The sequence below is a fragment of the Physeter macrocephalus genome, chromosome 8, assembly GCF_002837175.3.
Source record: "Physeter macrocephalus isolate SW-GA chromosome 8, ASM283717v5, whole genome shotgun sequence".
In the NCBI taxonomy this organism is placed as follows: Eukaryota; Metazoa; Chordata; class Mammalia; order Artiodactyla; family Physeteridae; genus Physeter; species Physeter macrocephalus.
In genome coordinates, this window is record NC_041221.1 from 24321828 (window position 1) to 24337001 (window position 15174).

A 15174-nucleotide genomic window follows, 5' to 3' on the forward strand; every position below is an offset into this window, starting at 1 on the left:
ACAACAGAGGGAGGCCCGCATACCACCAAAAAAAAAAAAAAAGAACACAGGCCAGTTATTTACCGGGCGTCCCTCTGACATGCGCTCATGACGACTTGGTGCGTGCGTCCTTGGCAACGCCCCACGAGCGGGGCTGTGAACTTCGCAGGGCTCCACGGTCCCGAGCCCACGGGGTCCTCCTGCTTTGAGGGTGACGTACCAGTCGGTCAAGGAACTTTCTGGTGTCTCCAGTGTGGTTACTACTGCTCCTTTACAATGGGTAAGCAATTGTGGGGAGACGCCTTGGGAAGATGCATATGTCCTGTTACTCATCCAGATGCCCCCACTCAATGTAGCATTCCTGATGATTCTGCCTGAGTCAAGTTTTACTGTAAGGATTGAAAGTGGCAATTTGCTAATTCCATCCTTCCTCCCAGATCGACAGTCAAAACGTCGAGGAATAGCTTTCCCCTCTATCTCTCCATCATGGTAGTGTGAACTCCTGGATTCTCACTTCATTCAATGGGTTACAACCCACCATCGTCCTTGTTTATTCTAGCACACAAATTGTCCCAGCGTGGCCACTGGGAACTCCCTCCAGCTGGATTCTCTCTCCTGTGGATGTGCCCCATCAAACATTCTGAGCACCTCCTGCTACTTGGGCTCAACAAAATGTTCCAGACTTCTGTATCTTCCCCTCCTCAGCCCTGGGATCAGCCATTTCTCAAACATTCCTGGTTCCTCTGAGTGAGAAATGATATTTAGAAACCAAGATCTGAGCAAAACCTACTCCCTTTAAAAGTAATCATTTAAATCAAGATGAACAAATCAATAGGGCTTCTAGGAAGATTTTATTCCTCACCTATGTATCTTTAAAGAAAGGTTTGGAAAAACTCCTCTACATGACCTATGGCTGCAGTGAGCCAGAATTCTGATTCTTCATTAGAATCAATACCAAGATAACAAAGAATAAATTCCATTAAGGATGGAATATTTCCATTCTTTTAACAGCTAGTAAAAGATTGCTTTTTTAAAAAAATAAAAAAAAGGAAAAGTTTTGTTCCTTGAAGAAAAAAATTAAATAAGCAAAGGAATAGGACAATATGTGTTTTTCCAAAATATCAGACGTTTCTTATGGTAATTTTGTTCACAGAAAGGACAATTATAAATTTATTCACATTACCATTCTTCTTCTCTCTTTTACAGATCTTTTATTTCCAAATGACTGTCATATGCTAAGTCAAGATAAACCTACAAATGAAAGGCACTATTTCAATCATAAGAAATTAACTGACTAAATTACACATAAATATGCAACAAACCTTTGATATCATACACAAAGAGAAGCCGTGATGTGCCATGTCCGCCTAATGAAATTCAAAATTATTCATAAAATTACACGTTTCAAGGTGACACGAACTCATCGTATTCTAATTACATCTTCAAAACTTTGAACGTACGCTGAAACCAGCTCAAAGGCGTAAGATACATTGGCGAAGTGCGCCCGCAGCTCCTCCCTGGGACGGGCTTCTCTCGGCTTCTGGAGTAACCCACACACACACCCGCTCTCCCCCTCCCCTCCCCTCCCCCCTCCCCCTCCTCCGCCGCCTCCTCTCGAGTCCTTTGCTGGGGGCCAGGGCTCAGGCCTTACACGGCCCCGGCCCCCCTCCCCAGCTGACCTCAGCCACTCCTCGGCTTCAACTCCTGGCACTGATGCCCCACGAGCCCTCCCTCCCGCGCCCCAGACTGCTGGCGTCCACTGCCGCCCACCTGACGTACCCACACGCGTCCCAGACCGCACAGGCCACGTGGAATTCCTGGTCTCCCCTCCCACCGCTGCGCACTCTGCCTGCACCTTTCCGGGCTCAGCAAACTCCAGCAGCTCAGGCCACACGCCTGGGGCACCCTGGGCTCCTCCCTCCCTCATGCCCCAACTGGATCTGCCTGCTCAGCCTGTTGGTTCTCTCCTCACGACGCATCCGGAATTGGAGCACCTCTCACCAGCTGCTCCGTGGACGGCCCGGATGCCTGCCAGAGCTCAGACCCCGTCCCCTGGCTCCTCCCCGTCTGCTGCCCACGGCAGCCTGTGTCCTGCCCGCCCAACCCCCGTCTCCTCTCGGATCCCGCCCACCTCCCCACTGCTCCTGGAACCTGCAGGCACGCACCCCTCAGCGCCTTTGCCTTCGCAGTGGCTGTTCCTCTGCCTGGACCGCTCTTCCCCACCAGCCGGCCACACGGCTCCCCCCTCGCCTCCACGGGTCCCCTTTTCAGGACAGTCTCTGCCCCGTCCCTCTCTCGCTTCAGTTAGCCCCACGACACTGACCCCCTTTTATCGTCAGTACACAGACATCTCACTGAGTATCTGCTCTCCCCACTAGCATAGAAATACCCTGGGGCGGGGATGTTTTTCTTTTTCATCCACTGACATATTCCAAGGGAGCAGAACAGGGTGTGATGCTTAGTGGGCCCTGAATAAACACCTGTTGAATGAATGGATGAATGACAAGTGATCCGGTCGTGAATCAAGTTTCTTGATCAGAACATGATGATAGTGTTTTCATTCATCAAGTCATAACAGGATGCGTAACTAAAATGAAAGGAGTCATCCTTTGAAGTTATGAAACTTAACAGCCCACTGGAAGAGCGTACTTAATGGGTACGTTTATACGATATTCATCCATTCGCTTGACACACGCTTCCCGGGCCAGCACTGGGCCGGGTGCTGCTGAGCCCGCGGCCTGGCGAGGACGACGGGCCCGCCCTGCTCCTGGGCTCACGGTGCGCGGTGCCCGTGGCCGACAGCGCCAAAGCCATCGCACAAGGAGGCGGGCGGCCACGTGTCCTCAGAGGGAGGAAAGGGCTCTGGGAGCCGGGGGTGTTGGGGCTTGTCTCCCAGGGCGATCAGGGACGGCTCCTCGAAGGAAAAGACATCCGACCTGCGAGTGCTGAGCAGACGCTCCCTAACCAGGCCCAGAGCTGGGGGCACTGAAGTCAGAGGGAAGGACACAGCCCCACACAGTGCGGTTTAAGCGCCAAGGGAAGGATGGAGCTGGTGTGCAGAGGGCTGGCGGAAGCAGGACCACTTGGGCCATGTGGAGGCCGGGCCTTACCCTCACTGCTTTCGAGGAGCAAGAAGTCACAGACGGGTTTTCAGCAAGGACACAACCGATCTGTCCCACATTCCGAAAAGACACTCTTGGGGCATGAGCTTGTGTTAAGTGTGGCTGTTCACCATCTTAGCACTGGCCCGACAGGTCCCCTGGCACCCTCGCTCCTGCCACGCCGGACACACACCCAGGATGAAAGGTCAGGCCGCTCTCATCTGAGCTACCACTGCACAGAGCTGCTAGGAAGCACCAGCCCGGTACCAGGAGCAGACTGAAGCTGTGTACCACCAGGGTCCCCACCTCTGAAGCTCCCCAAGCGTCCTCCGGCTTCTCACGGCCTACGTGTGCTTCAGTTGCCATTGGAAACCTTTCCTGCCATGCTGGCTTTGTCCAGCCACTGAGCCACTGCCAGGAAACTGGCCAGGGAAATGCATTCTATTAACAGAAAATGGCATGATGGGGCCCAGATGGGTTGAAGAACTTTCCAGCGCTCACAAGACCCGCAGAGGGCCGACCCGGCCCCCTGAGTCCCCGGGAAGTACTCCCCTCCGCTCACTGCCTCCAAGTAGGCAAAGCGTGACAAGGGGGAAAGCAGGGCCCTCCACCCGGAAACCGGGGCCCCCAGACCCACAGAAGCCATCTGGGCCCTGCACCCCAATCGATCCCCCTGCAAGGAAGACTCCAAGTTGGCTGAATCCCTCTTATCCCAGGGAAAGTGGGTGCTTCGTGTATTTCACCTGCTCCCTTTTTCTGGGAACAGTGAAATGCTGCAAGTTCCTTATTTAAGATTTCTCTGTGTACAGAAGAATGGACAATAATCGTTAACAGTATTCATCAAAATAACAGACTCTTGTTTCCCCTGAGCGAACAGTTCCCAAAACTGACTACAAACGTGGTTAGAAGCACAAGGAACTAGAGCCCAGCAAAGGTCACTGCTGCCCCCACTGGGACACAGCTGCTGCAGCCACCACGGGGCCTCTCAAGACAGCGAGGAATAAATATCAACTTTCTATTTTTAGAAAGTACAGATAGCAAATTAAAGTTATTTGCCCCAAAATGCTAACTGTTCCAAAAGAATGCCCAAACTTCACAATAAGTAGGAAATAACCATCAAATTCCATAGCAATTCTATGATCCTAAATAGTTTTTTTTCTTTTTTTTTTGATAACCAGGGATCATGCCTTTCTACCTCTTTTCATTTCTACAACAGAAGTGTAGATGCGGAGATTTCATCGTAATTTTAGGCTTGCTAAGAATTACGAACATATAAACTCCTGTCACTTTCAAGAATATCTAACAAAAGCACTTCTAAATAGACTTTTTAAAGAAAATGGCGTCGCACTGAAAGTTCGAATAGTAAGACAAAACTTCTCCAGTGTTGAGACATCTTAAACAAAGATTAAGGTATGAATAAGAAGGCATAACAACAAAAAAAGTAAATTTCTTTTTTTTTTAAATTAAAAACCATATCAGTCATACAGTGGCATTTCAGCAAACATCCAATTTTACCAAGATTATTATGGCTACAATTATATATTTTGAAAAGTGAAGGGGGATTTCTTACTATGGTCTGTAAACCAACAATTACAATGAAAGCATCCCATTCTGGTCACCTTTCCAAAGGCTAAATTTAGGATCACTTCCAGTCTGATGCTGCAGCATTTTCACTTGTGAAAGTACAGAGTCAGAGTTCAATACAAATCAGTCAACTGAGGTCAACTGAAACTAGTCAACGCTCATCCATCCTGAAAATCACCTCACTGCAAAATCCAAGGAATGATCAACTCAAAGGGAACATCCCCTTAACTTTCCCAAGTGATTTCAGCAGAATGTAAGTGAGCAAATGTGAACATATCCACCCATATTAGACACCAGGAGCTCATAAAGCAGTTTTCAGACTGGAATTTTCAGGGCTTAGGTAGATCATTGAGACCTTTATCTGAAGCAAAAGTTTTAAACTACAAGACTGGATCTTTTATGATTAATCTTCTAGGGCCCTGAAGTACTTTGTTAAACCAATGATCTAAAATCCGATGTTCCCTCAGAATCTCGGGAGGCTGTCATTTTGCACATGGGGGAGCAGGCCAGAGAGAGGTGGTCTGTCCGGGCTGGAAGCCCCCTCATAACCTAGAACCAAGCACGCAGGGGGCAGGAGAGCGCATACTCACCATCTGAGGCACACCAAAGATGACAACGTTTGAGTACTTCGAAAAAGTGACCTAAAGGGGAGGGAGAAAACAATCCCCAGGTTAATGTTTGAAAGCCAAACGTCAGCTTAAGCTTTATTTCAAAATGAGTAGCAATTGCCCATTTCACCCAACAGTGGGTTTTCACAAAGAGTGGCCCTTTATTTTTTTTTATTTTTATTTTTTTTTTGGTACGCGGGCCTCTCACTGCCGTGGCCTCTCCCGTTGCGGAGCACAGGCTCCGGACACGCAGGCTCAGCGGCCACGGCTCACGGGCCCAGCCGCTCCGCGGCATGTGGGATCCTCCCAGACCGGGGCGCGAACCCGGTTCCCCTGCATTGGCAGGCGGACTCTCAACCACTGCGCCACCAGGGAAGCCCAAGAGTGGCCCTTTATAAGATTTCCCACGTTCACACTTTCGCCCGTGTTAGTTCACCTGTTACAGTTCTCTAAGAGTTTCCCGTAAGTTATCTCACCTCATCTTCACAGCCACTCTGTGCAGGGCCGCCCGGGGCGAAGTGTCAGAAAGGCAGTGACTCACCCACCGGTGCCCATCCAGGTAGCCCGGGCCGTCTGCACCCCTGGCCCACTTTCTACTCCACTCTCTACCAAACGAGCTTAGCAAGAGCTCAAGGGATTTCAGAACCACCTGTTTTTCCTGTTGAGCCATCCTTAGAATTCTAGTCCCCCTCCTCTTCTCTAAAATACTAAGTAAAAAATGCAATAAAATGGTCTTTAGTTGGAAAACTGGGGGGAAAAGTGCTTCGCCAGTTAAACTTCTTAGTGCCCAATAAAAGTTTTATTTACTCTATGGAGAGATCATTTACATATATAAAGAATAAAAACAATGCAAGCAAAACTCGAGTGAATTTTTATAAGCTACTGATGACAATATTACAATAGGAAATTCTTATTTAAGAAAAAGCATTTTATGGAGCATCCCCAAAGAAAATTACAGGGCACTTTTTAGAGAACAAGTAAACTTGGAAATATCTTGTGCTTTATGAAGACATGAAGGAACCATGACAGTATGGTTGGTGGATCCCTTCTTTTCTCCTGCACCATCTCTGTCTCTCTCTAGGTATGTATACACATACACACACTCACACACACACACTCACACACATACACTCACACACACCTACACACACTCTCACACACATAAACCACACACATATACCACACATATAAATACACACTCACACATATACAAACACACATGTACACACTCACACATAAATATACATTCACAGACACACACACACAGTCACACACATACACATACAGTCTCACAGACATACACACATATACAAACACACACACACTCACACATAAACACAGACACATACACAAACACACATTCACACACACATATATACACATATACACACATAAACTCACACACATACATACACAAACACACACACACACCCCTACTATTTACCAAGAATGACATCAGCAAGTTAATGCCTAAATTATGATGTATAAGACTTCCAAAAGAGATCAAAATCTTATCACTGCATAATAAATAGAAATGAGAACTTTTTTAATTGAGTAAATAAAATGTTAGTATTCACATGACCTATAAGTTATAAACCTGAAGTTTCGACACTAAAGTACGGTTGATTTGTAAAATGTATCCATTTAAAAGCTGTTCACATTTCATTATGCTGAAACATACACTCATACTTCTTCTTCTTTTAACACATCTTCAGCTTTCAGTCATACTAATCATGAATTACAAAGTTCGGGGGTGGAGTTTCCTAGCACCATCCTCTGCCTTACTTACCTTCCACAAGTCTGAGATGTAAAATTTGGCTGACGCCTGCACCCCTTCCCGCCGAGCGCAGTATCTGGAGTACCAGACGAGCCAGGGGTTTAATTCATAACCCACAGCTGTGAATCCTTCCTTTGCAGCTGCTATTACCTGTGGGGAGAGGCCATGTTCAAAATAAGAAAAACATCAACTCACTTGGTCAAATGATATGAAAACTTCCTATTTATGGTCTACAATCATAAAACATCCAATCGAAAGGTATTTGCTCAAGACACCATTTAAAGGTGGAGCCCTGAAGTTACAATAGCCTGGTGGACAACGTAATGCCCGTCCATTTAAACTCAGTTTTCTTATTTCTCTGTCAAAGACTTCACCTTGAGCATGGGAACAGCCAGGCTTGCTTTGGAAAGCTGCCTAATTCATTCTGGGCTGGCCCAGCCCGGGGGGGCTGACAAAAAGTTTCTGAAAACCAGCCTTCTCCTTCCCGCGCTGACGGAACAGCGGCAGGCGAACTGAGCGAGCCTGGAGACTGTTCTGTGAACTGGCCGTGACATGCAATGAGAGCAACCTGTCAGTGAGGAACCTGCCATTAATTACCCACTTCCTCGGTATTTAAAGATGGTTCACTCAAAATCGACAACAGGTAAAAGCAAAATGGAACGAGTCAGAATAAAGTCAAGTGCCGAATGCCCCCCACCTCCAAAGGTGAGAGGGACGGCGGGCTGGGCTGGGGTCTCTGCTCACCCTGTTTTGCCACCACTGTTCAAGGGAGCAGCCCTGAAGGAACTGTCCCACCTACAGCAATTTCCCTAGTAACTACAGTGTCGCCCCTTTGCCATTTTCTTAGAAACCAGAAAGAGACCATCCAGAGATGTAAAGCGTTCATATCTGGATTTTAAAATGTCCTCCTAGTTAATACATACATCTCCTGATTTCTTCAAAACAAGTCACTCTTGCTGATTATACCAGGTCGCTACCATGAAACTGCAGGGTCCACGTCTGCAGGGGCAGTGAAAGGTGCTGTACCCTGCAGGTTTCCACAGTAAATGTTTCCAGAACACGAGCCTATACTTCTGCTATCCTCACTTTCTGCTCACCATCCGGGCGGAGGCCTAAAGATGGTGCCACCTTGCCCAGCGAGGGACACCGTTGGCCAGTCAGTGGCTTTGAGTCTTTATTTATAGGTTCCCAGCTGGGGTCACAATGAGCTGAAGTCACTGAAAGTCCGATTTTTGGATAAGTGGGGCTCAACACATTGGCTCTTCCCTATTTAACTCAATATTACGACACAGGAGTTATGATACTTGTATAAATACAGGTAAATGTAGAAGCATTTATGATGCAAAAACTGTAAAACAAACTACATGACTTAACATGTTTCTTCTGGTTATGCCACCTCTACTGCCTAAGTTTTTTAATGGACAATTTCATAATTACAAATTAATTGTTCCTTTTTACCTGGCAGATCTACAGTGCACTTTCGCCTTTAAGAAAAATTAAATCTGAGAAAAATAAATTCCAAAATCCCGCTGGAGGGCTTAGAAGTTCAGCCAAACAAACACAAAATTAAATGACTACTTTATTAAGCTGTCAATTTAGCAAGTCTTTGCATAAGCCTCACAAGAAATGTGAAACAGAAATTTTAAACCTTAAAACCTAAAAAAACATAAACCTTAAAACATCTTCGCATAACTCACGATACGTCCGTCGCCGCTACCAATGTCTACCAGGGGTCCTCTCCTGCATCGCAACATTTTCACAACATTTTCGATCTGCTTTGCAGTTGCAGGTACAAAAGGCAAACAGATTCTTCGGAGGGCTGGTGTTATAAACGGTGTGGCCACGGCGTACACGGCCACCAGCGTCCCCCCAACAATGCCAGTAAATAAGAACCCCCAACTGCTTTTCTTCAAACTGTTGCCCTCAAGACTTGTAGGTGGAACACATCCTGACTGCCTTTCTTCTTTAAGTGTTTCTGGGGGTGTCCCTGGATTGAGAGCAAGCAGAAAAGATATATGTAGCACCAAATTGGAAATCCAAGGTAGTGTTTTTTTTTTTACAATCCTTATTGACAAATAAACTCATGCTTTTTAAAGGATAATTTTGCTCAATACAATTTAAATTACAAATGTAGAATTCCACAATGAGTTCTAGAGTCCAGCAACTAAAGTGTTTTACAGAAAATTATTCAATACTCATGGAAGACTAACACCTTTTCTTTCCAGCATATTGATTTTTTTTCTAGGCATCATCCTTAGAAAACAATGTGTTCCAATCTATTTGATATTTTATGAATCAGTATCTATTAACTCAAATATTAACTATGTACTCCATATTTTTATGGTTCAGAACAAAGTCCCATAAAGAAATAAGCATGAAAATGTCTGATTATTACCCTATTTCAAATAGGATGAAAGTATTCTACATCAAAATTGGTCAAGCATCAATAATCCAGTTGTACAAATTCAATTCTGAAGTAACAGAGGAGACAAAATTCAGGTTTTACTAAATAAGGTAATAAGGAGATTTTCAAAGCAGATCCACAAAGAACAAAAAATAAAATAAGCATTTCAATGCTATCACAAGCACAGAATAAAGCAAACTCTAGTCACTGATTACAGAGGAAACAAATGGTAACTTACATAACCTCCAATTGAGTTTTATCCTTTAGAACTTATTCCTAATAGGATCTCAAGTTTTTTAAGTTGAAATTGACTTGAAATTAATTTCTAAATGGCTTAATGATGAGCACAGCACAGAGCAAGGGCACTGCTGCAGAGGCTGCCAAGGTCAGGACCCTGGCTCCACCCCTAAGAGCTGTGACCCTTCACCTCTCCGAACCTCAGTCTCCTCCTCTGTAAGGTGAGGATCATGGGATCCTTGTGAGGATGAAACAAGGGGATACAGGAAGAGCACTCAGAACAGCGCCCAGCACTTGAACCCCACAGGGAACAAGACCATTGCTGCCCTGAACCAGCTCTCGATCTCGCTGAGGCGCTAAGACCAAAACCACAGGAATCTGTAGGAGAAAGGAGAGTGAGAGGAGGGGCGACAACACAGTCTTATCCATCGAAGACATCAGTGTTCATAGTTTTGGCGTTAATAAGCCGTACAAAAGGCCCACTGGGTCAGTCTCCTGCTGCTACTGTAAGAAATTACCACAAGTTGGTGGGTTAAAACAACACACATGGCTGATGAGGATGATTATAATTTTTGTGACTTTCTGTTTGAATAAAAAAAAAAAAAAATCCCACAAGGACTCAGAGGCCAAAAATATACAAATCAATTTTCACTGCAAAGTAAAGGAGCTGTGACAGCGGAGGATTACTGGACTGAATGTCAATATTATGACATAGTATGAGGGTGTTTCATGTTTGGTAACTGCAATCATTGTTGCTTTTGTTGTGGTCATCCATTTACAATGCTTGGTGTCAGTCTATTTATCTCCTGTAAAAATAAAATAGTGTGTGTGTGTGTGTGTGTGTGTGTGTGTGTGTGTGTAAAAATAAATAAATAAATAAATAAAAACACGCATTTATTAACGTACAGTTCTGGAGGTCAGATGTCCGAAATAGGCTGGCTGTGCTGTGTTCCTTCTGGAAGCTCTAGGGTACGATGGGCCACGTGCATTCCTCAGCCACTGGTCCCACATCGCTCAACCTCTGCTTCCATCGTGACACCTCCTCTGACAGCCCTGCCCCCCTTTCCTCTATAGGAAAGGGATCGTCCCCTTGTGAGCACACTGGCCCACCCAGACAAGACAGGATAATTCCCCCACGCCAAGGTCCTTAACTTAACCACATCTGCCAACTCGCTCCCCAGGTAGTGGCCTCGCAGGGCCCGGGGATTCAAACATGCACCTATTTCCGCCTACCATACCCATGAGATGTGGTAATGTCACAGCTGTGGTGAGGTCCAAACGTGAACACAGGACACACCAGCAGCCGGCCCACGGCTGTGAGTCACTGCTTGGGGGTTGGGGGAGGAGCTGACCCCCCTCAGCATCTCCCGCTTGGTGAAGCTTTGTGGTTGATGCCCGAGGTCCCCTAAAGTGAGTTTTACAACTAGTGTCAGGGAGGAAAACCAGTTCAGACACAGCAACAAAAGTCTATTGCTGATGCAGGTGACGGAAGTAAAGTAAAAGTAAAGTTTAGGAAAGTGATTGTGTTTGACAGAAAGCCAGAGTTTTAAATACATACTCATTTATACTTTTCAGCATTGTATGGAGGAATGCTAACAGAAGTGCATTTGATTTTTTTTTTTTTTAAAGTCAAGGCACATCTGTCACGCCTTGTGTAAAATCCTCCTGCAGGCATTCCAATTGCAGAGGACAGTGGCTAGGGAGATTCCAGCCACACAACTCTGGAGCCTCAGAACTGAACAGGGTGTGTGGCACTAGTTAAGTTGTTGCTAAGGCTCAGTTTCCTTGCCTGTAAGACTCTAAAATAATACTATCCTTACAGAGTTATTGGGTTAAATAAACAATGCATATAAAGCCCTTAGCACAGCCCCAGATAGAAAGTGATGACTACTGGCCACTATTATTATTACTCTCAGTACGTGATTATCACGGGGGGGCTCAATAACTTTTAACAGCTTTATTGAGATATAATTCATATATCATACAATTTGCCCAATTGAGGTGTACAATTCAAAGGTTCTTAGTAGATTCAGATATGTGTAACCATCACCATAGTTAAATTCAGAACTTTTTCATTACTTCCGGAAGGAACCCCTTATGCTTTAGCCATCACCCCCCATCCTCCCCCTCACCCTCTGGCCCTAAGCAGCCACAAATCTGCCTTCTGTCTCTAAAGAAAGCAGACTTTCATGAATGAAATCATACAGTATGTGGTTTTTGTGAGTGACTTTTCACCTAGCATGTTCTCAAGACTCATCCATGCTGTACCATGTATCAGCACTTTATTCCTTCTTATGGCCAAATATTTAATATTCCACTGTATGCAGAGCCCACATTTTATCCATTTGTCTGTCGATGGACTGTTTCTCTAGTCAGCATAAGCCAATAGGGAGTTGATTAGACCAACACGAGTCAGATGACCCAAACTGTTTCACCTGTGTACACATGGGCCCTTCAACTTAATCAGCAAAAGATGTGATGAAGAACTCCTGGGCTTCAAGGTCCCCATTAGCCTGAGTGAGTGGCAGGGGCCCAGTGGAGACAGTTACAAGGCAGGTTGTGAGAGATGCTCTAATGTGTACCAAACGCCATGGGAATACGACAGGAGGTGGAGGAAAGACTGATGCCAATGATGGAACCGGGAAGGTGTCGGCAGAAACAGAATCTGAGCGGGGCGTGAGGGTACAGGTTTCCCGCGCCGTCCAAAAGCAGAGTGTTTCCATGAAACCTTTCGTAAGCCAAACGGCTTAAAGCAAAAGAAATCTAGGTGAAGCACGGACGCTCCCAGACACAGCTCAGGGCTGTGGCGGCTGGACGCTGAGTGCGGTTCCTGGGGAAGGAGCCTGGCGGGGCTGCTCCCCGCAAACTAACTCAGCACGCTGCGTTCCCTTTTCCCCTTTTGTCATGAAAGCAAAAACCTTATTTGGACTCTTTTCAGTTTGGGAAAACAGAGGCTAATTTAGGTTTTTCACAAAAGCAAAGTGGTGTAAAGTTCATTTTCAAAAAGCAAAGGATGCCTGTATTAGAAAAGGGACATTCTCAAAAGAAGGACGGACGCCGTGGAACCAAGGCATGGAAGGCGGGAGAGCACCCTGATGAGCACAGGGTGGGAGATAAAACAGGAAGGACGGGGGAGCCCTTGAACGCCAGGTTAAACATGTACTTTATTCTTATGCACTGGGATGAAACTTTCTGAGCAAAAGCACTACAGTATTTGTGTTTTTAAGAAAGTCAACACTGGCAGCAGTGTATCCCTTGATGAAATCACTCAATCTTCTGTGTCACGTTTTTAGACCTGCAAAAGTCTTTCAACGTCACAAAAGCATGAGCTTTTGAAGAAGTTACTATGTAAATCCTATATATATATCCAAAATATTGCTATGTCCATTCAGTAAAAAATGTATTGATTTTTATCAGTGAAAACCAATCCTTAAAGATTCAAAACTAAAGACTGCTTCTACAAATGTCTAATCCTCTGGATGGAACATGTTAGGTTCAGTCTACTTACTGTCATATAAGTGACATAAGATTTCTGTCACATGTGCTCTTTTGAACATGGCAGCATTCCTTTACATGAGAGCTGTGGGGGCCACTGGCTATTTCTGAGCACTTGGAGGGAGCCAGTTGTTGAAAGTAAATGACCCAAAAAAGTGAACTTCTGTTGTCTCCAGGCTTGCCTAGTTACTGACTTCTGATAATGGCTGAAAATCTCAATTTTCAGTAACCGATTTGGGTCAGCCAAAGCTAGAGGCAGTGACAGAGGCACAAAAAGGTACAGGGTTCTTATCCAAGTTCAAGCCAAAGGAAAAAGGCCAGGAAGAAAGGACAGGCCTTTTGGGGACTGGGACGTGCCGTTTGTTTAAAGTGGGGTTTATATTCGAACGTCACAATATTTTAGGGCTGTTCACTGTGTACTTGCATATACGTACAGGCTGAAAAACTACAGCATATATTTTATGTCCATTTAATGTATATTATTTTGTCCCTTAAGAAGCCTTTCTTGTACTGGGTCTAACATCATTTGTGTCTTTTTGAAATACAGAATGTATTGACATTAGAAAAAAACTTTTTTTCCATGTTTTGACAGGAAATAAACTGCATAGGGGACATCATTAGACATTTCCTATACTTCAGGGCAATCTAATGAACCAAATGGATTACAGGATTCATCACTGTGAATGAGGAAACACTGAATTGGCCAAGCCAAAGTGAATTGAGACCAAAATCCAAAATGTCCTCGGAACATCACTGAAGTGGGCCAAGCATCAGAAGAGGTTAAATGATCACCACCAACCATCCAGTGACAAAGCCAGTTCTTAACTTTCAGGCCACGGTTAAATGTTATAACCCACGCATTCATTTCAACATCTGAGCAGCCGATAAAGGCTAGGAATAATACAGCAGGGTAAGTCCCTATTCTGCAGCAGCTGGAGTGCAGGGAGACTGGAAACCCATAACAAATAAGTCTAAGCCTAGAAAGTATTACGTCGTGATCAGCACTCCGAAGAAAAAGCAGCAGAGGGGATTCAGAGGACCTGGTATTACTTAGATAGGGTTGCCAGGAAAAGATCTTTCAGAGGCAGCACAACGCAGGGCTTCAGAGTGGGACTCTTAGCGCAAGGCCAGACCATTTTGCTTCTTACTAGCTGGTAACTCTGGGCAAGTTACTGGAGTATTCGTGCAAAACGGTGATCTCTTTAACAAACACAAATACAAACAAATCTCTTTAACAAACACATAATACAAACAAACAGAGCTTGCTAGGGACCAGGTACTGTTCTCCCTGAATCCGTAAAGCTGCCGTAAACAGAGATGCTACTGTTATTACTGCCATTTCTGCAGACAAGTCACTTCTCCAAACACACAGCTAGTAAGTGGCAGAGCTGTGATCCCCACCCGGACAGTGTGACTCCAGTGCCCACTTCTCAGAAATCGTCGTTCTGGATTAAGTGAGTTATTCGCTCTGAAGAGCTGAGAACAGTTCCTGGTGGCCAGATACCAGGACCAGCACAGGCACGCGCCGCAGGCACAAGCACTGAGCACCAAACCCCAGACCTCGAGCCCGAGCAGCGGCCCCGCGGCTCCCCGTTCCGCCTCGCCGACACGGACCTGCTGCATCGCTGACATCCCGGCTGACTAACCACCAGGCCCAGGAGGCCCACGCCGCGCCTAGGCCCACGCCGCACCCAGGCCCACGCCGCGCCCGCGCCCCGAACACACCACCACGCCCGGCCACACTCACCTCCACCCTCCATCGCGAAATCTCCGGTAGTTTTAAAAAAAGGAAGTGGACTCTACCATCTTCTCGGAGCCGGGGTGGGAAGGACGGAGAAAATGATGCTCTAGGTAAGTGAGCTCCTCGTTGGGAACCACTGTCAAGAAATAGTCAATTTTACAGCTTTAATAAATGTTGAACTTCTATCTGCTTCTGGCTTGTGGGTTCTCAAGTTCCCGTCCGTGTCTTCCAACTTCCCCCCACAGCTT

The 15174-nt window shown here is 45.8% G+C and overlaps 1 protein-coding gene across 5 annotated transcripts in view; it reads right to left on the reverse strand.

Annotated features, from left to right (window-relative positions):
* ATPSCKMT (ATP synthase c subunit lysine N-methyltransferase) overlaps nt 1-15163 on the reverse strand; it is a 121395-nt gene extending 106232 nt beyond the window's left edge. For 3 of the 5 annotated variants that reach the window (XM_055086507.1, XM_007106794.4, XM_028492805.2), the window contains exons 1-4: nt 14933-15163; nt 8747-9036; nt 7062-7199; nt 5255-5305 (exon numbers count right to left, since the gene is read on the reverse strand). In XM_055086507.1, coding sequence (XP_054942482.1) covers nt 5255-5305; nt 7062-7199; nt 8747-9036; nt 14933-14945 — 492 coding nt within the window. In that variant the 5' untranslated portion in view covers nt 14946-15163. Of the gene's footprint in view, nt 1-374; nt 723-1162; nt 1231-5254; nt 5306-7061; nt 7200-8746; nt 9037-14932 lie in introns of those variants that run through there. The other 2 variants (XM_024119140.3, XM_055086508.1) reach the window with 2 other exon arrangements.
* Nucleotides 15164-15174: the final 11 nt, after the last annotated feature.